Genomic DNA, 22084 nt, shown 5'->3' with positions numbered 1-22084 from the left:
CATAAAAGTGTTTTGATGTCATGAATCATTAAACCATCTCACTTTCCTTTGTTCTTTAGAAAACAGTAAAGTGTGCCTTATTTTACTCTCTGAACTTGACTGACCTGTGTTTCATCACATCTTAAAAAGAGAAATTACAAAAGCATGACATATGTTAATCCAAAACTGATTCTCCTAAATACAAATAAATACAAATGCTTTAACGTGGATTTCAGCATGGTCTGTTGTGCAGTTTAGATTCTGGGGTTTATGGCCGTGAGTCAATAGCAGCAACTTTATGACATCAAATAAAACCTCGAGCCTCCTGAGCTTTGTCCGTCTCTGGATTTCCTTGTTCAATGTTAGTTCCTCAGGTTGGAAGAAGTGATTCTGTGTTGCACTGAATTTCATTGTACATCTTCATTCCATGTAACAACAGCCCAGACAATAAGATCACACTCTTTTTCTATTTTTAATGAAACAGACCTGCAGCTTTTAAACAGCTCAGAAGGACACATACAGACATTGCTCTATAAATTATACCACAAGCCATCACCTTGTTGCTTGTATAATACATGATAAAGTTTGTCGTTGGGATTAATAATACGACAAAACCAGAAATTAGGCATATAGTTTTTATTGAAGCTTAAAACATGAACCATGAATAAATCAGACATTTAAATATAATTATTTTTTAAAGTATGAAATGACATAATGATAGTGATAGGTAATTGTTGAAGCAATCATTTGCAGATAAAATACAATGAAAAATAATGTGGTTTATTTATTGAATTCAAAATAAATATCATGCATTGCTTTATTGCTTTTTCTGCAAAAATTGCTCAACTCAAAATAAAGGATCATTGTCAGATTTCCACGGTCGACCTGCAGCTGGTCTGAGACGTCCACGTCCCCAGAGACACGGTAGTTTATGATTGGCTCTCATCACTGCAACACTAGTGCAAGAGTCAGGTTTACGGATGATCTCACACCAGTCTGGATAGTCCACAGGTTTAGCCCCCCTGTAGGGAAGATTGGAAAAAAATGAAGATATACACATGCTACATTCAATATGTTGAGTGCTGTTTTCAGTGTATTTAAGTTGTGAAAACAAACTCACTGGTCACAGCATCCGACTCCGAAAGGCTCCATGCAGACACACTGGTAACAGTCACCGGTTACCCAGGTCTCTCCGATCCCGTACACCGCTCCCATGTATTCACAGCTCCCTGACAATGAAAAACATCCGTTACTGACTGTGTCATTGGTAGAAGTATAAATACTAAAATGTTGAATATACTATCTAAATAGAAGCCATCCATTCAAAATATTAGGCTACCAAACACAAAGTACATAGGTGTAATTAGCTAAATGTGTGTTAGATATTAAAAGCAACAAACAAATAGATAAATGAAACAAAATTGAAATGAAACAAAAACATTACTAATGAAAGCAAAAGGAAAAAAAATAAAGCTATATAACATTGTAATGTTGCAGCGATTCAAGATGGAGCATTTTGAGCGACTTCCTATACTGTTGGGTAATATCTATAACTATGGATCATATGATGTCATCATATGTTATGTTACCTGAATCTGGGGAGTACACACGCACATGCACACATGCACACAGAGAATTGACGTACATGGATTTCCTGGAGGGTTCCCCAAACCTTAACCATTGAACTTAATTCAAAACCAAACCTAAACATACAGTCTCCATAATATGACTGTTATTCGGGACCCGACGATATGAATAATACCTGGACCACACACAGACCCACACACAACACACACACACACGCACTGTACCTTTGGTGTTGAAGTAGCACTCCCCGCTGTTATACACAGCAAGACATGGCACACTAGCACTCAGGAACACGAGTAAAGTCAAGAGTACTCCTGCTGTATTTGCCATTTCTGAAAAAATAAAATCATAGGTTTAAAAAAGCAGATGAATTAAAAGACAAGAGTCATAAAAAACAGATTTGTTTCTTACCTACTGTGACGTTTTCCCTATGTTGTATAAAAACCCCTCCGTTCTTGTATTTTCTCTCCGTTCTTTTCCTTCTGCTCCTCTTCCTTTCGTTCACCCTCTTCCTCAGATTGTTTTCCTGTCCCCTCTTCCCCTCCTCTGGCTCTCTGTGTTCCCTCTCTTCCACTGATGCACTTTCTCCCCGTGGTCCCAGATATTTATACCTCACCAGCACGTCTTAATGGCCGTGCTCATTTGTACTTTCTTCTATGCTATTTGTCCACCCACCCCCATCCCTCTCATTAGTTCCTATTCCAGGCATTATTATTATTACAATGTTCGTCATGCCCTCTTTTACTGCTCCACAGAAATTGCCCCAGAGTATACAGTGTGCACCCTTTCAGATAACATTTGTCTCAGCGGGTGCCATTTGACCCTATCACTAGATCCACACTAGCCAAACAACCAGCCGGTGACCTATTGTCCTGCACGGGAGCTGCATGTGTGTGCACAAGTAGAAACATGACCCTTCGACCCCTGCTCACGACACACATTCATGTTACTGTGATATTTAATGGAAAATAATGTTTGAGAGCATATTTGAAAAAGATCAATTTATCTAGTTAATATGGTTAATATTGTTATTTGTTATTTCTATACTGTTTTCCAATAAAGACGCGGAGGATGTTTTTGACAATTGTCTTGTTAGTCATTTAACTCATCGATGCACATCAGTTGCTGGATTTAATTTCATGTTATATTGTTAATGAACCATCATGTGTAGTACACGGTTTTGTATATGATTTTACATGATTCAGTGAGCTTTAGTTTAAATAACCTATTAAAAGTCCCTTTGACGGGATGTGGTTTTACGTCAGTGTGTGTGTGTGTGTGTGTGTGTGTGTGTGTGTGTGTGTGTGTGTGTGTGTGTGTGTGTGCGTGTGTGTGTGTGTGTGTGTGTGTGTGTGTGTTTGAATGCTTATTAGTTAATTTTGTGTGTGTTTTGTGTTGGGGGATGGGTTTCCTTCTCTGAGTAAGGATACGTTTGAATAAACCAACCTGAGCACTCAGATAACATGCATGTCCACACACACACACACACACATAAACAATCGTGTCTCCGTGACTTCAGAGGACATCATGTTGACTTACATTGATTTCCTGGAGATTTACTCTAATCTTAACCTTGCCTAAACCTAACCTTAAATCAGGTCTTTACATTTTTACTTTGTATACTGACTCCTCACAACATGAGTAATACCTGGACCACTCTCTCACACACACACACACACACAAACACACACAGAGACACACACACAGACAGACAGATGCACACACACAGACTTGTTTGTCACGTTCGACAAGGTTACACAGCTTTTTTTGGTTCACATTGAACGTATTTACAATAAAAACAAACTGTGCACATGATCTGAAATTAAACGACGATCCCTGAAGAACAGATTTGAAATCACATCTTTAACTGCTCCTCGGCTGCCACTACAAATCACACAAGGGACGACAGACACACACAGGATCACACACTCGACACAGACTCCCTCTTGTGCTGCAGCAACACAGTGTCTCACAGTGGTTCCCATCCGGGCTCCTGTAGTCTATGGTTCAGTATTCACTTAAAGAACTTTAATGCATCCTGTATTGATTTTCCAGTTCCCTTATTGTTGTCAGAACAGTTTTATTAATTGTTATGTACAATTTTGAAACATGATGCATCCCTGCTCAACCCTTCAACAGCATGGAATCAAATCCCAATATAGTTCCGACTAGGAAGTGAGAATGTCACTTGATGATTGTTGGCTGCAACCAGTGGATCCCTACACAGTTACTATGTTGAATGCAAAGCATTTTATTTCTCACATGAGTGCCACTCATTTTCCAGCCAGTGCGCTAACTTGTGCACAACCATTAAATTATAAATGCTCCTTGAAGACTTAATTGACTGGGATAGAGGAGGTTTCATTAGCAAAAGGTCCATAAGGATGTTCCCTATATAAGCTCAGTTAAAGGATAACTATAGCTCCCAAAGTCAGATTTAAAGGAAGATGAATCAGGAATGTGGAAACAGTAATGAAGCAGTGCAGACGATGTTAACACAGTTTCAGGCTTTATTTGTGCATTATAATAAGTTCATCATACAGTGCAATTGGAAAAGGAAACAGAACAGATTTGTTGAGTTTAGCTTGGGAATGAAAAAGGCATAGTAGTACAAGATTCCTGTTGTCATTAAGCTGTGAGGTGTCTGTTTGACAAAGACTGGTAGAACAGGATATACGTGCAGGCTCAGATCCCATTGTCTTGTTGTCTGTTAGAGTGTTATTATATAGATAAGGGTGAGAGTTGAGATTATGCTTTCCATTATGATGTTTAAGGTAAGGGTGAGGTTCTGGCAAATGACTTATGTCAATATTGCCCTCACACTTACTGAAAGACAAAAATGTGTGTGTGTGTGTGTGTGTGTGTGTGTGTGTGTGTGTGTGTGTGTGTGTGTGTGTGTGTGTGTGTGTGTGTGTGTGTGTGTGTGTGTGTGTGTGTGTGTGGCAGAGGGAATGAAAAAGCATGCAGCTAATCAAACTAGATATTCAAGTATATTTTTAAATTATCTTTAATTTATTTTAAATAGACTATTAAGAAAACTGTGATAGCCAAAACATCATTGTTACATTTTTTACTTTTAAATAGTTTTTCTGACATAAGCACTACCACAACTATTAGTACCACTGCAATGACATTTCATAATAATATATTGTTTGCAAAGTTCACCTTCGAAACCATTTTCCCGAACATCTGACCACACGTGTCTTTATTCAGTGGTGAAGCGAAAGGATCAGAAGTCAGTGCCAGACTCTGTAGGAATATGTCTGATATTTAGTTGACATGATGAAGCACAAGAACAACCGAATATCAAACATATCACACAGCTTCCAGCCAGTCAGAGCCTCTGCCGGGTTGAAAAGCCTGTAGCAGGATGAAAGACACAATACAGTGAGAACAAACATGGGAGGGACAGACACACAGAACACTGAAAATATTACACCATTAGTTTGTTTTACACACAGGAAAAGTTGGTTCCAGAGTACGTGTGCAGTAGGTATGAGACGACCTGAACAGACCTGAACAACCTGTTCAGCACACAAGGGTTATAAGAGAGGAAAGGCCACGAGAGGGAGGGAACCAGAGATCCTGGTGGCATTTCAGGTCACCTCTGCATTCACTCCAGGGATCCATGGTAAACAGTGGATGGGGAAAAGAGGGAAGAGGAGAGGACAGACCAGTGCAGCGAAACACTTGACTCTTTCAGCAAATCCAACATCACATGCAAATAAAAATATGCAGATACTCACCAGTTCCCTGTTCTCAGTCCGCAGTGCAGTTGGTGAACAAGAGGTTAAAGTAAAGAAATGTGATCAGAGCGATTTCCAGCTAACTGTTACATGAGTGCACAAGCTATGATCTGTGTGGGATTCGTTGTGGGACAGCATTTATATATACAACCCTGTGAGTTTGGGGGGGGGACCACCTACACACACACACACACACACACACACACACACACACACACACACACACACACACACACACACAGTGCCCCCCATGTAATTAGAGGTATATTGATCGGCTGCTGTGGCCTGCAGCCTTTCCTCCCCACATTAGACTGATCAATAGATGTGATGTTCATCCTGCTGTCAGCTGCCACACACACACACACACACACACAACCGTAGATTCACAGTCAAATAACTTATTGCCTGTAGGGAGGGCAAACATGAACGCATGATGGTCACTTCACTTATAGGCACTACTTGTTCCCTGTCACTAATATTCCCGAATACAGCTGCATTTTCCCTCACAACACCCAAATTTACCAAGAGCACCCACATGTGTTAGTAGCACAATTCTCTATATCTAAGTCTGCATTTCTCACCTCTGTGCATCATTGACATATGAAAAAATATGGCAAAAATACTTTTCACCCACTTACAAGATTATGGTTGGACATAGAAAATATATGATAGGCTTTTTAAATATGATGCACCACTACAGATTAAACTACCCATCATAAAAGGCTCCTGTGCATCATTGATAACAATCTTATATCATTGAAAGTGGTCATCTCTGTCTAATAAGTACTTTTATTTTCAAACGTTTTCAAAAGTATTTTGCTGCTAAAACTTATTCACTTTTTACGTATTTATTTTTGAACGAAGGGCTTTTAATTGTTGTGTAAATGTGAAGGTGAACTCGAGAGTCAAGGTGACCTCTGGTTGTCAGGAGGACCTCTGCCTGTCAAGCTGGCTGCTGATGGTACTGTCACTGTGTCTGTGCGTTCAGCCGGCATCGCGTGGGACTCCGACATGTGTTGACTTCACATCAGCACTTTGCATATGATGGTTAATGAAGAAGACAACACTTTCACCTGTGGGTGAGTCAGGACTTTTTGTTTCTAATGAGCACGAAGCAGGTGTAGAAGTTCTCATTGTGAGAATGAGAGCTTATGTCTCGTTCATGAAGAAATCCAGTATCTGACTGAACCAGAAATATCACAATTACGTCAGATTTTCATTTGTTAGTCTCCAGTGAGGAACAATGTACTATTTTTAACAAAAAGCTACATTGTTTTAAATCTTCTCACACTCAGATCAGATGCGATGTTACGTTTAATGAACAACAGTCCTCGTCTGTGACATCAGTCAGTCTGACTGATGTCACAGACGAGGACTGGGACGAGGACTGTGTGGCGTTAACCTTGTGAGCCTATTGGGGCGGAATGATAGTCCTCTGATTGCCTAATTGTGAGCCCGGGGGAAGTATTTTAATGTCTCCCACATGGAGAGCAGTCAGAATCAAAGCGAGAGATAACAATGTAAATTATAAAGCAATACAAGGAAAATGATTTAGAAAAAAGGGTTAGGGTTCAGAAAATAACCTGGAGCCTTTGCATGACTAAGTTTATTTCTTTCAGGCTAATATTTTACTCCCAAGTCATCAATCGTCTTCTCCACAAAAGGCAAAGAAACTTAGTTTGGTTTGAACTTCAAAGTTATTCTGCCTTGCTGCTCAAATATAGAAACAAAACAAAATCTAAAGGTTCAAGTTGAAGTTTTGTATATGCACATTTATCTGAAATGACTTAATTTGACTTATGCTTGTAATGGTTCAGCCCTTATACAAACAATTAAAATAAAATAAAACATTTGAATTTCAACTTCCTGTCTATGACCATAGAAAATGCTTGTACTCTCAATCAAAACCCTAACCCTGACATCACCACAGATAATTCTCTGGAAGTTAAGATTACTTCATGCAACAAAATGATCACGTATACAAAAAGGCTTTTAATCACAAAATATAATAAATTCAACAAATCAAATAAAAAAAAAACAAATGTGAAAATATCCGGAAAAGTATTTTATAAAGTAGATCATGCACACTAATCATTAGGTAAAGTCATGAACAATATGTATAAGTCCATAATGATGTATGTGCAACAGCTTGAATAATCATATTATTATAGGGAGCCGACCATGAACCTGCATCCCCACCTCTCTCTACCATTAAAATCTCTAATAAGGGCAATATATAAAAATTAATAATATAGTACATTTAGAGGGAGTTGAAAAAATTAAACAGAAACATATTTTCAGGCTAATGCAATGCAATACACTAAACCTACAATTATTATGACTTTTGTAAAAAGTAGATTATTGATAAAAAAAAAAAAGAACACAGGCAAAACATTTTATTCAAAATTCAGACTGCGGCAGAAATGATAAAGTTATTTGTGATGAGCCGGAACACAGACGAACCGGAGCTCCGCCCAGATAACTCACAGAAGTTTATAGGTAGTGACAGAACAAGGCTTTGTGTTGTGATTGGTCAGTCTCTCTCCCTCTCTCTCCCTCTCTCTCTCTCTATCTCTCACACACACACACACACCCTGAGGCAGGGTCACTAAGACACAGAGAGGCAGAAAAGGTTAACAACGATTATTCAATACATATACTGTGTTTTCAGCAGCAGAGGTAGAGGAGTTATCTAATAGAGAAAAAAAAAAAAACAAAGGCTGAAAGTGTAACGTGCTGCAGAAACAAAAACCACATGAAGCAAACGTGCACATCAGGGTGCTGCAGAAGTGCAACAATGAAAATGAGACGTTTTTTGTCTCCCTTCACAACCAGTCAAATAGATGACATCACAGAGAGACAGGAGGAGTCACCGACTTCTCACTTTTTGTTTGTTTCACGTTCTGCATGGATTAATCATTACCTGAACAACCAGGATAAAGTTTAGCGCAAGAGTGTTACACAACCTCACATCCTGTTGTTTACAGAGCAGTCACACTACATTGTTGAACATAATGAGGTGTGTGTGTCATGTATGGGTAAGCACATTTCCACCAAGGAGGATGTTGATTTACCATTTTTGTGTTTTTATGTGTGGTTGGGTTTGTTTGCATTGCGCAAAAGAACCGCAGGACGGATTGCCAAGATTCATTATGGGTCAGGGATGAGCCCATTCGATTTTGGCGTGGATCTGGATCAGGGAGGCAGATCCAGGAATTAATTTTCCCTTTCTCTTTAAGATTGGGAGATTTTTCATAATTTTCCCATGTGCTCTATTGACTGCTGTAGCATGTCACAACTGTCATTCTACTTTTCTTTTCACTCAGTTGCAAGTTCATCAGTTGCACCCAACCTTTTTAAGAAAGCTATTAATTCAGATGGACGCTGATTCGAAAGCTCCACTTGATTGTGTTATTCTGAGACACATTTCCATATATTTATTCAATCGACCCTCTGATCTAAATGCTGTGGAGACATCTTTAGAAACACCTTTTAGTTTAACTGAAATTACAGCTTCCAACATCCGGTCTATTCCTGCCGCTGGACACAGAGGGTGAGAAAGCCGTAGCCTGGTCCATTTCACAGCCTTGTCTTCTCACATGATCTGATTATAAGCTAGAGTTTGCCGACAGGGATGGCAAAGTCTTTAAAGTTGTCAGAAAAACACGGAATCCCAGATTAAAAGCTGCTAAAACAGCAACAAAATGGACGTTGAGGTGACTTTTAAACTGTGTGCTAGAACATGGTAACATTCATGAAGGTCAGCTCTACTGCTAGACTGCATTAGTTTTAGCTCAGTGCACCAATAACCGGCAGTGCCCACACATGTATGGAGAGAGAATGGGACCCCTGAGCACAGACACGTCAAACACTGCGATGGTGAGATAATCCAGATATTTGATTTTGCGTCTCTTTTAGGTGAAGCTGAATTCCCAAATCTGTTGATGGCAAAAAAAAAAGGCTTCTGAACTTTAGTGTTTACTTCACGCAGGAGTAGAAAGGGTGCCGACCTCTGTCCAAAGCTTAATCAATCAAACTAATCTGCTCTTTATGACCATTCGAAGCACTTTACACAGACTAATACTTGACTTCAGAGTGTTTGCCAGGGGGGTAGAGCAGGCCGCACACGAATCAGGAGGTTGCGGTACGATTCCAGGCTCCTCCAGTCGCCAAGACACTGAACCCCAGATTGTGCTCGAGAGCTTTGCCAGTACTGTCTGAATGAAATATGTGTGTGATAGACAAAGTTTTTACCGTTTTTATTCAAATTTAAAAAGTTAGTACATTGTAGACAAGACGACAGAGGTGAAGCAGTAAAGTTTGTCCATCATACAATGTTTTTCACAGTGATTTGCAGGTCAAACCACATCACATTAAATCCCATCACTCTATTTAATCAATGATTTTTTTTTTTTGCCTTTCACACATTTCCTTTCACGTAGGTAGAGTAAGTCTTGATCTCATATATTTTTCTCTCTCACTCACACTCTCTCTCACACACACACACACACACACACACACACACACACACACACACACACACACACACACACACGTCTATTGTGTCACTCATGTCTATTAATTTGTTGGATAAATTAACAGATTGTAAAGGGATATACATTCACATCTGTATCACTGTATGTGTCATCCACTCAGTAAAGCTACAGGCTTGAATCTGGTTGGAATGAATCAAAAGGTGTTGTGGAGGCGTTATTTCTCATCTCTTCTTGGGGGCCTCCTCCTTTGCCTCTTCCTTTTTGGGGGCCTCCTCCTTTGCCTCTTCCTTTTTGGGGGCCTCCTCCTTTTTGGGGGCCTCCTCCTTTGCCTCTTCCTTTTTGGGGGCCTCCTCCTTTGCCTCCTCCTTTTTAGGGGCCTCCTCCTTTTTGGGGGCCTCTTCTTTTGCCTCCTCCTTTTTGGGGGCCTCCTCCTTTGCCTCTTCCTTTTTGGGGGCCTCCTCCTTTGCCTCTTCCTTTTTGGGGGCCTCCTCCTTTGCCTCTTCCTTTTTGGGGGCCTCCTCCTTTGCCTCTTCCTTTTTGGGGGCCTCCTTCACTTCTTTGCCACACAACGTTCTTTGAAAGAAAGATCAACGATAGAAAATGTAGTGAATGCATTGAAATGATTTTGGAACTTAGAGTGCACTCTGCACTGTGCAGTTATATACACACACAAAACATAGTAACCTTACCTTGCTAGATCTGATTCGTCTTTTAGAAAGTCACAAACTGCGCTCGGTGCTGCTAGTTTCTGTTTCAGGGACTCCACTTCTTTTTTCCAGCTGGCCATCTCCTTATCATTTTCCCCTGTATTGTCATACATGACAGATTTTAAGCATTTCACAAATTAAAAGGCAAGGTGAGGCCTGTCACTCAACTGGAAGAGAAATCAATGCAAATTCATGTATCTGCTTGTCCTTTGATGGGTAGCAGGGCAACTAGAGCCAATCCCAGTTACAAAGAATTTGTATTTTTTTCCCTTTATGTAAAATTCATTTGAAGTCTCTCAGTTAATGTATGCATGAGTATCACTTACCTCTTAGGTTAGTGACTTCTGTGTCCGTGGAAACTTGCTTTTCGCTTAAATCTTTCTGCAAAATGAAGAGAGACTCTCAGTAACATGTTCTGAGGAATCGCCTTCAGCCAGAGTGAAGCCACCAGATAGACTTTGTACAGATTGCTCATAAAGGACAATAACTTTGAGAGATTGATAATGTTAATTCTCTGTGATTAAACTGAGCAGAGCTACACAGCCAATATATTTCAGACAATATCTGATCCTCTACCGTGCTGCCAGTCGACTGTGTTTTTTACACCACAGCAAAGGAACATCATGTGGTGGAGCATTTTAATAGCTTTGTTGCTAACAAAAATCTGTGTAGTGTGTAAAATGAGAAAAGATTAGTACAGGGACAAATACATCCACAGGGGGAGGAAGCCAGATGCAGGACAAAACCCACACAGAAGGGGCCAGGTGGTCTGCAGGTTAAGAAACCAGAACAACCCCCCCCCCAATGTGAGGAGACAGTGCCATTACTGTACCACCATGCCGCCCAGTTTACAAATCATGTAGTTAAGAAAAGACCCCGTGTTGTTGGGTTGTTGTTGCAGTTTCGCAGATAATCCTAGGAATATTTTCAGTTCCTGCTACGACAAAACAAGACGAGCCGGATTTTCTGGCAGGTGCAGATTAACACCATTTACATTCTTACCAGGCCAAACAGGTAAGATGAAATTGTCATGCATCCATTTGATTTGACTGGAGTCACACAAAAAGACTGGAGGAACCAAGATGTTCCAAAAACGTTGCATTGTTGGGACTATTGCCTTATAAAACATGGTCATTTTAATTAAAATAATAATAATAATAATAATAATAATAATAATAATAATAATAGTTTAATTTAGCCTCGGGGCTTTTGTATTTAACCCTCAAGTTCCGTTCCCTCCTCAATTACTGTTAAATAGTCTTTAAAGTGGTCTGAGGTAAATCAGTTTCACATCATCACCATCCGTGACCCCTCTCTCTGCCCACCTTTTCTTCCTTGCAGATTTTCATTTTCCCAATGGCCTCATCCTTCTTGTCCTTCAGCGCGTAGATGTCCTCCTCCTGGGCTTTGCGCTCATCTCGGTTCCTTTCGAGCTCCTGCTGCTGCTGGGTTATCTGGGTCCGATACTCCGACAGCACATCGGTGCTCACCCGCAGCCTGATGACCCCGAACCTGGTGCGCTTTTCCTCCATCTCCTGCGTCTTCCTCCGCACTTTGACCAGGCCGAACAAAACGAGAGACACCACCACTGTCACGGGCACCAACACTTGCACTCTCATTTTTTCTCTCACGCTCAGGGGGGAGGGGGGTGCGGTGTGTAAAGGTGACGGTACCGCAGGGTGGGTGGATCAGACTTCTTCCTTTTCGCGGTGTAAACTCGCTTCCATGTGGGATCGAGAGTCGAAAGCTCCTCGGTGTAAAGTCCAGGTGTTTTTCTTTTTAGTTTTTACCTCCCCGCGTTTCAATCAGACACACAGGTCGACTCACCTGCGCCTCCGGGTTGGACAACTCAGGTGTGTTGGTGCCTGAGCTGCGCAGCGCCCCCTGCAGTCCATAGGCTCGGCGACACGCCTTCTTCTTCCTGCGCGTCCTCCTCCTGGTGAATTCAGGTCGGATCCTCTTCCTGCTCACACCTGCCACGTCCTGATCCGCATGAACACACTTTATCACCATGGTAAGGCCTCGAAACAGTGCAGTGAGAGTGAGATAAGATAAGATAAAAAGGATAAGATAAGGCAAGATAAGATAAGATAAGGCAAGATAAGATAAGATAAGATAAACAACATAAGATAAGATATTGACAAAATAAGACTAGATAAAATAAGATAAAATGTACCCTTATTGATACTCCGTAGAAGAAATTCATAAATGACACAGCAGCAAAAGGAAGTAGCAGTGCAAAGGGAAAAATATGGTAAGAATACAAATCTGAATAAAAATAGAAATACTATGTACAAAAATAATAATCAGAGCAATTCCAATAGGGTTCTCACACTGTTAATGCTCGGGCCCTGATAAATAATAGGTTATATACATTTCCCGTGTTGTTACAGATGTGTAGAAATTGTTGAAAAATTGGTTTGAGACTGTTAAATTAGTAAACTAAATCCCAACATTTTTAAGGCTAGTGTAAGTCTGGAGGAAGACAATGTAAGTCCATGTAATGTGTGTGTGTGCGTACTTGTACTTATATTTGTGAGGACCATTTTGAGCATAGACCTTACGGAGTGAGGACATTTTTGGAAAGTGAGGACATTTTGGCAGGTCCTCACTTTTTCAATGGGCTGTTAAGGGTTAAGACTTGATTTTAGGGTTAGTGTTAGAATTAAGGTTAGGTTAGGCATTTAGTTTGGATGGTTGAGGTTAGGGCAAGGGGCTAGGGAATTAATTATTTCAAGGAGAGTCCTCAATGTGTCTCTGTGTGTGTACGCATGTCTTTCTATAGTTATGAGGGCCCATCTTGGTTCAATACCATCATTGTGAGGACATTTTGGCTCGTCCTCACAAATTCAAAGGGCTGTTTGAGGGTCCTCACAAATTCAAAGGGCTGTTTGAGGGTTAAGACTTGTTTTTTGGGTCAGGGTTAGAATTAAGTTAAGGTAAGGGTCTCTAGGGTGTGAATATTGTAAATGAGTGTCCTCACAACTGTAGAGAGACGTGTGTGTGTGTGGGTGTGGGTGTGTGTGTCGTCACGCCCAGCCTGTGGAGCCTGTGGGGCAGGTAGAGCAGGTTACAAACACTCATTGAGCCATTGCGCGTGACACACGTCCACAGAGCGCATACCTGTAATGCTCGTAGCTGCTCCTCTCTGCGTCTCTCGCCCGAACACAACATGAAGCTCGCCGTCACTGTCGTCGTCCTGAGTGTGGCCGTCATGACGGTGCTGATCTACCAGGCCCTGCGCCAGGAGCTCCGGCTGCGCAGCTTGAAAACCCGCACGGTGGAGAGCAACGATGCGGTGAGGAGGAAGGAGGAAGCGATCACCGAGGTGAAGAAGAAAATCGTGGAGCTGAAGACGGAGATGGAAGCCGCCAACGCCAAGATGGACGAGCTGAGGAATAGGAAGTCGGAGACCGAAAAGTCCATACAGGAGTTTGAGACAAGTCTGAACAGCTGCAACACAGAGAAGGCAAGAAGGGATACATACATACATACACACGCATACACAACCATGTACTTATATTTTATTCAAGACACTCAGTCATTCCTCAGCCCCTTACTCTAACCTTTAACCTCATCCTTACATAACCCAAACTTAACTCTAACCTTTACCTTAAAAGCACGTCTCAAACAATGAGGTGTGACCAAAATGTCCTCCCTTAAAATGGCCCTCACAGTGATATCCTTGCATGCACTCTCACACTGCCTGCTGACAAATGCTTCCACCTGTTCCCTCATTAGGAAGAGGCAGATAAGAAGAAGAAAGAGGTGTGGGAGACCCTGACTAAACTTAAAGGTAAGAGAGACTGAGCAAACCATAAAGTGTCTCTACACTACACGTCCATTTAAAACACATGGGGGCGGGGGGGGTGAATTGGAGCTGATGAGGTCTGTCACTCTTGCACCTTGCTCACAGGCCTCTGCTGAACCCAGGTACTATGGATTCCTGGGAGAACTGTCTTGTTGCCTTTTTAAGTCTCTTCAGTATGAAACCAGTGAAACTAGATGTGATGACACACTCCTGTAAAACTCACTGATCTCTCTAATGCTTTGATCCTGATTCCTTTGAACCTGCTCTCAGGAAGCGGCCACATTTTTGGACATTAATAATAAACAGAAACTGTATTTGGTTTCAACTTAAATCACTTAATTATAGTCTATTTAATACGGACACTAAATTTTGTACACGGTCTGGTAGAGCCCGACCTGTATGGATTTTTGGGGGCGATAACGATATTGGCAATGTGAATATATATATATATATATATATACACAGTATATATGAAATAATATTGGCATTGGTACCTCAGATGTCGTTAACTTAAATTAAGAAAATAAACAAATCTTTTTACGTAAAATTTAAAATAGAAGTTTGCATGTCTCTAAATTTCCAGTATGTCTGTGAAAGGCTGATATCAGCGGACTGATAAATTGGTCGGGCTTTGCTGTCTGGATTAACATTTGTGTCTCTGTTACAAACCATTATGTCCTCAGATGAGCAAGCAGAGGCTAAAAAGAAAGCAGAGGAGGATATTCACACCTTGAAACAACAGATCCTGGATAAAGATAAAGCTATTTGTGCCTTTGCCGACACGTCAAAAGAAGAAGCACGGTAAGATATGACGCACCTACGCACATCCTCAACAATAAGAGTGTGAGACCTATATACGATTGAAGAGCAGCACCACTTTTTACAGTGATGGTTGTTAAAAATAGACATGAATGCTAATTGATTTTGTTTTTCTGGCTTTTGCAGTAAGCTGTGTGGAATCGCCGAAGCTGCAATGTAAAGTCAACTCAGAACACTCAACATTGACTGAGCTTTTTAAAAGAGAAGAGTGCGATGCCTACAGGATATTTTGTAATATCACTTTGATTATAGCTCTGATTGCTTAAAAAAGATTTGTAGATCCTTTCGTGGGACAAATGGCAGAGACAGGGAGTGGGGAAATATGTTGCAAATGTTTATATCTTTTTTTTTTAAATGTGATTGTTTGTCATTAGGATCTATTTTGGCCTTGTGTCTCTGTAATGGACCTGACACATACTTGGGATTTAAGTCTTCATAAATACACAAACTTGGCTGTTTAGCAGAGTCGTAACCAAAAATACCTTCCCCTGATTCAACTGATCAAACTAGCTTGTGTAGCATCGGAATCAGCCTGCCTGAGGCATATACGAGCTGTGAAATGTCCCCTGCCCCCTGTTGAAACCTGAGTGACAACCAGACGAGTACATGATCATCGCTGTAATCTCCTGTGTGTTTGTTAAACTCGCTCAATAGAACAAAATGTTTATGCTTCTTGGAAATACCAAGTCAGGAGGTTGAGTGAGGGGGGATATGTAATTAAAGTAGAACACTATTAAATGTTTATATAAATGATTACTGACAGGTGTGTTTCCAAACATGTGTATAAAAGCCACAGTCATTTCCATCTATTATCTGATTTTGTAGACAATAAAGTTTCACCTGGCAGAAGTTTTCTGGTTTTTCATCTATGATTTGACAAACTAAGTTCAATGATGCGTTCCTCTATCTCCCCCTAGTGCCCATCAAGGGATACAGACTGACAGTCTCTCTGCAAATTTCCATCAGTATAAAAAAAGGCGCTGCCTCTGTGCATGTTTGCTCCTCGTATCTCCTGCACAGGACAATGATCTGTGCATGTGAAATCAGTGTGTGCACCTGAACGCATCAGTTAGTGAGACAAGCACGGCACTTGCATTGGGTGTCCAAGGTTACAGCCCAGACTGTCACAACCCTGTTCAGTTATCATGAAAACTCCAAAGGTGTTTAGTTTGTCCAGTTTGGGCTACTTAAAAAAGAACATGGCGGTTCTAAAGTTAAAAAAACAACAATTGGTACAATTTAGATTAAACACACTAGTGAAAACACTACTAGGAGTATTTTATATTGAATATCTGCCAAGAGATCCCTGTCAACTAAATCTTACACACTGAACCTTTTAACGGAAGTTTCCATCAAACAGTCCTTGAATCCAATCCTCAACAATAGTGTCACTCTGATCTTTTACTGCAGCTCTGTCTGATGTCATTGCCACTGTTGTTATGAATTGGTCGGTCAACATTTAAATAAAGTTTAAAAAAAGAAAAAAAAACGTTTGCAGTCAACGGGGAACAGCCAATCACAACGCGAGGTGTATAGCACGTGCCCCAGATGACGCAGGAGCAGGAAGTGGACAGACGCGGGTCCTGGTGACACATGAAAGGTGACATGTTGCATGAACTTAAACTTTACGTGTTAATGTCGCAACGAACGATCCTCCACGTCAACACAACGAGTAGTAATGGCGTCCTGAGCAGAGGGTGACGTCACACTCATCTGTGTTTATTTATTTTCTTAGTTAATGTGGATGAACTCGATGGGACTCGAACCGTGTACAGCTCATAAAGTGACACGGCTCCCGGTGTCCGCAGGGATTCAGTGCGAACCTCAACATTTACGCACACGTCAGTTCTGAGCTCTGACAGCCGGTGTCTTCAACCACTTCTACCTCAGCCGCCATCACCTGACACAGAGCAGATATGACGAGGAGCCTCGGTGGGTTGTTGTTCAGAGGCGTCCACAGCCTCACCTCTGTCCCGGCCGTGAGGACTCAGCTCGGCCACCTGGCTTCCGTCGGCGCGGTCAGGACCGTGGTGGTAGGTCGAGTCCGCTGTTCTGATGAAAGAGAACGTGTGTGTGTGTGTGTGTGTGTGTGCGCTTAATTCACAGCACACGATCAATAATCAAAATGAGAAAACTATGATATAAGGTAATTTTCTAGTAAAGCAGAGCTCCAAGCAACAAAACATGTCCGTGCATAATTAAGCAGCACTCGAGTGTGTAAATGTACAATTTAAGTCATATGTATTTTATCAGTCTGTTGAGTTTTCTTTTTACACAGTATATCTTGTAAATTGAACCATGGGTTGGCTACATACATAAATCTTATCCGGTGTACTTTTATAGTTTTATATATGTTGAGAGTCTAGATGATCCAAGAAAAGTAGAATCAAGGGGAACTGGACCTGGTTGTAGACGTTTCTCTTCTTATCCGAGAAGCCTCATGGTTGAAAATGAGTACAAATATTTCAGGACTAAGGCAAATATGATCAGGGGATAAAATAATACAATACTAAAACATTGAAATACAACATTGATATAAGATGTTATGATCGACAATCTTCTATTGTCTTTATATATTGTCACATGTCACAACCGTATAAGTCCATGTCCGTCTTTTCACAGCCACATTTTCATTATTAAGAAACATCACTAACACATTTTTTGTGTATTTTACCGTTTGGTAGACGCTGCCGTCGTTTCTTTCCCCCAAGCCCCGGGACTTCAGCCTGCCCAACTCCTCGTGGGGCTCCGAAATGTTGCGGTTGCACGAGCATTACAGCAGCCAGTGTGAAGTGGAGATGGAGGAAGGAGAGAAAGACCGAGGGCTTTGGCTGAGACTGCCAAGCTACAACCGCTCCCTCAAGTATGCTACAGGTAGAGCTGCACACTGATGTCTATCATACCCTGCAATGCCTGTTTTTATTATATGTTTTTCCAGAGCTGCTCTGTTAGATGTTGACTCACTTGTGCATGTTGTTTTTCCATTAGGTGGATTATACCTCAGTAAGATTGTCCAGGCAAACGCTCGTCTTTTCACCCGTAACATCCGAGAGCCGGGGGCAGCATTTGAATACGTTGTGTTTGTTAACAAAAAGGAGAAGAGGTGCGTGTGCATTTTCCAGGCTGGACACCTTCTGGAGGGGCCCCCAGGGTGAGAAAACACAGACAAAACAGATAGCAGTGTTGTTTGTATAGATGTGTATGTGCGCCTGTTGTCGTTATATTTACATTCCATTTCTACTTAACCATACTCTGAAAACACCACCGTAATATTATCTTGTATACATTTTCATATGTTACACCTCTTATACCGCCATCTTCCTAATGAAGGCAAGATCCAAAAAGTAAATCAATACATTTAAGAAAAGAGTAGCCTTATTTAATGGATCAAGTTTAAATCTTCAAACTTAACAAAACCACACTTTTAAAACTTTGGACTTGATATGTGTTGTATGTGTGTGTTTCCAGTTGTGTCCACGGGGGGGCGATAGCCACTATGATTGATACCGTGACAGGGACTCATGCCAGTGTAGTGTCAGGACCTGTCATGACCGCCAACCTCAACATCAACTACCGCAGGTACAAGAATGAACAACTTTAATAAGTTTTCTGTGTGTCAGGGTCTGTATAGTCTCATATGTTAACATGAGTAGGGTTTATAAGAATATTAAAATCACTGCTTAGGTGGTGCAGAGTCCCTGCATTAGACTGCATGTGCTCAGGCAGAACAATATTACCAAGAGTTAGCTGGAGTTGGGTCAGTTTACATTAACACTGAATGCACAAAGATTCAGCTTAGGGATGTTTGTAGCTGTAACAACAGCTATCGGTTGTTAGACGTTTGCATTAGGCCTCTCCTTAACTCAGATGTCAAAATACTGGTATAAATGATAATAGTGCATGCATCAGGAGTTAAAAAGTACAAACTGTCATATCCATATTAGTCGCTATATGTTCTGACATTTGTCCCTAACAAACATTTGTCTTGTGTCCAGTCCCATCCCACTTGGAAACACAGTGTTGATTGAATCCTCTGTGGATTCCAGGGAAGGCAGGAAAATGTTTATTTCATGTAAAGTCACCAGCACTGACGGCTCAAAACTGCACACAGAAGCAACAGGTACAATTCTATACACACACTTTTTTCAGAAATATTCTAAAATATAAAAGATATCTGCTCACTGACCTGCTGTAACATCACTTATTCTATTCTGTTTGTTTTTTGTTGTGACCGTTCGTGCTTCTTGTGCAGCACTGTTCCTGTCAGTGAATTTCAGTCATCTATTGAAGGGAGGATGACAGAAAGCAGCAACACCTTCCCAAACCTCAGCAGCAGTGTGTGAGAGCGAGACAGGATGTGTGAGTGTATTACTGATTTGCACTGTTATTGCGTTTGCCAGATGATTTAATATATAACTTATTTTTGAATTTTTACTAATCATTTTTTTTTAATTTTTTTTATTGTTATTACATACTAGTATGTACCTCTACTTGACCTCCACTCCTTAGTGTTGTTATCATATCATATACCTCATATATATCATACATATTTGTTTGAATTTATTGATTCAAGTAAATGTTACGTATTATTGCATTTTGGGCTGTTGAGAGTGACAATAGATTAAAAAATGTACTTTACCTAAAGCTTTTGTTTATTCTAATAAAGCCTTACCTTAGGGTTTTATATAAATCATACAAATCAGGTTTTTATTTGTTTATCAAAAATGAGAAATTGCAGGTAATACAAATTGAATTGTATCCTCCTGAGATTTAGTTAAAAAAAATCTGGGATTGCTCCTCCGTCATATGGAAATCTTTACATGAGTATGATAAAAATAAACATTTGATAACACTCATTTTCCAGTTTTAATTGAATTAAAAATAAAGCCAGTCAATAACTCTGAATGGTGTAAAGGGAAGTGGTAAACTGCCCAAGTAAATAAAAAAAAAAGAAAGAAAGTTAAGGTCACAAAACAGTGAAAAGTATGTAAATTACAAAAAAAACCCAGATCATTTTCATGGATTAGAGAATCTGTGAATTTGTAGCAACATATTTGTGGAAACAATTTTGGGACAAACTTTTAAAATGATGTTTCATTTCTATTTTTACAAGAACGTTATAAGTTTTCTTTTTGCTTCAACTTCATACTGAGATGTTAGCTATCTGTAACATAAGTACATTACATGTTCATGAAATGTACTTTTTTTTTGTTTTTATCATACTACATAATACTAGGTACTACATCATCTTGTTCATCAGATGGTTTGCTTCACACAGTCTGACACAGAAATGACTGAAGTGTTCCATAATAAGTAACACTGTCCACATCACAGAGATCTGTGCTGCTCTGGCAGCTACTGTAGACCACGGTGTTAAAAAAGTGTGTCTGTCACAGACACCTGAAAACCGACAGCTCCAACTTCTTTTTACCACTTCAACTTTCTTTTACACACGACTATGACACATCTGAATGTGACTGTAACGTTGATTTCTCTACCAACATTTTCTGTTTGTGTAACAAATTCTGTTTGCCTTGTGCTTGACATGTTGTCAGAAGGAATAAATAAACTTCACAGATTTATAAAACTGGCTACACAGCCATTCAACAAACAATAAAATGATATAAAATAGAAAATATGTGAGTTTAAGTCATTGATTTATCTTAGGCAACAAATTTAACAACAAAATGTGTTATTAATGAATCAGAGTAAGCCCCTTTTACACCCTGTCAGAAGACTGAGCTGCTTAAACATTGACATAACATAAATGTTAATTAACACAGAAATATTTAATATGCTGGATTCACAACATGTAAAAAGGAGTTAAATGTATTAGTTGTCTTATAAATGTGTCCTGTAATGTTTAGATTTTACGATGAAATCCACTCTATGTCTAATACAGCTTCTATCACTCTCTGTCATTTCTCAACATAGGTTTTTGTTTTTGTTTATGCTTTTTGTAGGGTAAAAATAATAATAAGTAGTAAAAGTAGTAGTTATAGGAATAAGTGATACAATTTATAATAGTAATTAGAGAGTTACACTTGTGCAAGTGTTGCTCCTCAGTGAGTTTTTGTGTGCAAATATTGGTCCTACAAACCGGGCATGCATTTAACTGCATTTACCTTCACTTCTCACACAGTCTGGTCTGATGTGTGGTTTTTGAGCGTATGGGCTCATCACAGTGGAGGCCTGGTGGTCTTCTGAGGGCCCCTCACACTTTAACCTCAGAGGAGTGCAGATGGAAATGCTCCCTTGGTTTCTAACAACATGCGTGAATTTGTGCGTGCGTGCGTGTGTGTTGGGTGACTAATGCAAGTTAACACCAGCAGTTATTTCAGAAGAGTCGTGGTCAAGTTGGGTTTGAGGAAGCCGGTGGGGGGTGGGTGGGAGGCAGAGTATGGGCAGTTGTTAACTTTCAGTTAAAACCACCTGTAACAACCTCTGTCCTACTCACTCAGAACAGTTTTTACTGTAGATAATAGATGATAAAGTGCAAATTCGAAAGCTTGATAACCAAATGTGATTTGTTTTCAATAATCAAACAATCGTGATAAAAGTGAAACTCTGGATGGTGAAGAGTCTGCGGGCGATTTAATGGTGAACAATCTAAAATAGGCTTGGTGCACTGTGCTGACAGTTATTGATTACTCACATGACAGGAAATACGTTTTTGTATCTTAGATAGATAGATAGATAGATAGATAGATAGATGTACTTTATTGTGAAATTATTGTGTTACAGCAGCATGTCAAAGGCATTGCACATAGAGCAAAGAACAAAAGACTAAATACATTAGAGACGTGTGCAAAATTGTAGTAGTTGTTTGAAAAGTAAAGTTAGGAACATGACTAAAATAAATAAATATGAATATAAGATGTTCAAAAAATAAATTCACAGTTATTGGTGGAGAGGGTGCTGGTAATTGTCCATGATGGA

At 40.2% G+C, this 22084-nt stretch overlaps 4 protein-coding genes across 16 annotated transcripts; 2 read left to right on the top strand and 2 right to left on the bottom strand.

Moving 5' to 3' along the window:
• Positions 1-787: 787 nt before the first annotated feature.
• On the bottom strand, positions 788-2418 carry si:ch1073-70f20.1 (prostate-associated microseminoprotein). Its single transcript, XM_034612296.1, has 4 exons — positions 1978-2418; positions 1791-1898; positions 1100-1208; positions 788-1001 (listed from the first exon to the last, which is right to left on the bottom strand). The coding sequence occupies exons 2-4, from the start codon at positions 1894-1896 to the stop codon at positions 827-829; spliced, it is 390 nt and encodes a 129-aa protein (XP_034468187.1). The 5' UTR covers positions 1897-1898; positions 1978-2418; the 3' UTR covers positions 788-826.
• A 7393-nt stretch (positions 2419-9811) lies between these two features.
• On the bottom strand, positions 9812-12490 carry LOC117777489 (FK506-binding protein 4-like). Of its 13 annotated transcripts, none has more exons than XM_034612288.1 (5): positions 11841-12418; positions 10842-10896; positions 10498-10612; positions 10246-10381; positions 9812-10185 (listed from the first exon to the last, which is right to left on the bottom strand). In XM_034612288.1, the coding sequence occupies exons 1-5, from the start codon at positions 12132-12134 to the stop codon at positions 10030-10032; spliced, it is 756 nt and encodes a 251-aa protein (XP_034468179.1). In that variant the 5' UTR covers positions 12135-12418; the 3' UTR covers positions 9812-10029. The 13 variants fall into 13 exon arrangements, with proteins under 13 accessions (XP_034468179.1, XP_034468176.1, XP_034468178.1 ...); XM_034612285.1 differs by having other exon boundaries at positions 9812-10203; positions 10234-10381; positions 11841-12417; XM_034612287.1 differs by having other exon boundaries at positions 9812-10155; positions 10204-10381; positions 11841-12414.
• Positions 12491-13620: 1130 nt separating this feature from the next.
• Positions 13621-15318, top strand: si:dkey-87o1.2 (uncharacterized protein LOC796684 homolog). The gene is made up of 4 exons (XM_034610798.1): positions 13621-13984; positions 14257-14311; positions 15010-15127; positions 15272-15318. Exons 1-4 carry the CDS (start codon positions 13688-13690, stop codon positions 15303-15305), a joined length of 504 nt encoding a protein of 167 aa, XP_034466689.1. The 5' UTR covers positions 13621-13687; the 3' UTR covers positions 15306-15318.
• Positions 15319-15566: 248 nt separating this feature from the next.
• On the top strand, positions 15567-20781 carry them4 (thioesterase superfamily member 4). Its single transcript, XM_034610797.1, has 6 exons — positions 15567-17178; positions 17830-18019; positions 18134-18296; positions 18614-18724; positions 19141-19265; positions 19398-20781. The coding sequence occupies exons 1-6, from the start codon at positions 17062-17064 to the stop codon at positions 19442-19444; spliced, it is 753 nt and encodes a 250-aa protein (XP_034466688.1). The 5' UTR covers positions 15567-17061; the 3' UTR covers positions 19445-20781.
• The last annotated feature ends 1303 nt before the right edge of the window (positions 20782-22084 follow it).

Source organism: Hippoglossus hippoglossus, chromosome 16 (assembly GCF_009819705.1).
Source record: "Hippoglossus hippoglossus isolate fHipHip1 chromosome 16, fHipHip1.pri, whole genome shotgun sequence".
NCBI lineage: Eukaryota > Metazoa > Chordata > Actinopteri > Pleuronectiformes > Pleuronectidae > Hippoglossus > Hippoglossus hippoglossus.
Note: the sequence above shows the minus strand (reverse complement) of the source record. Positions and strands in the feature narration are given on the sequence as shown.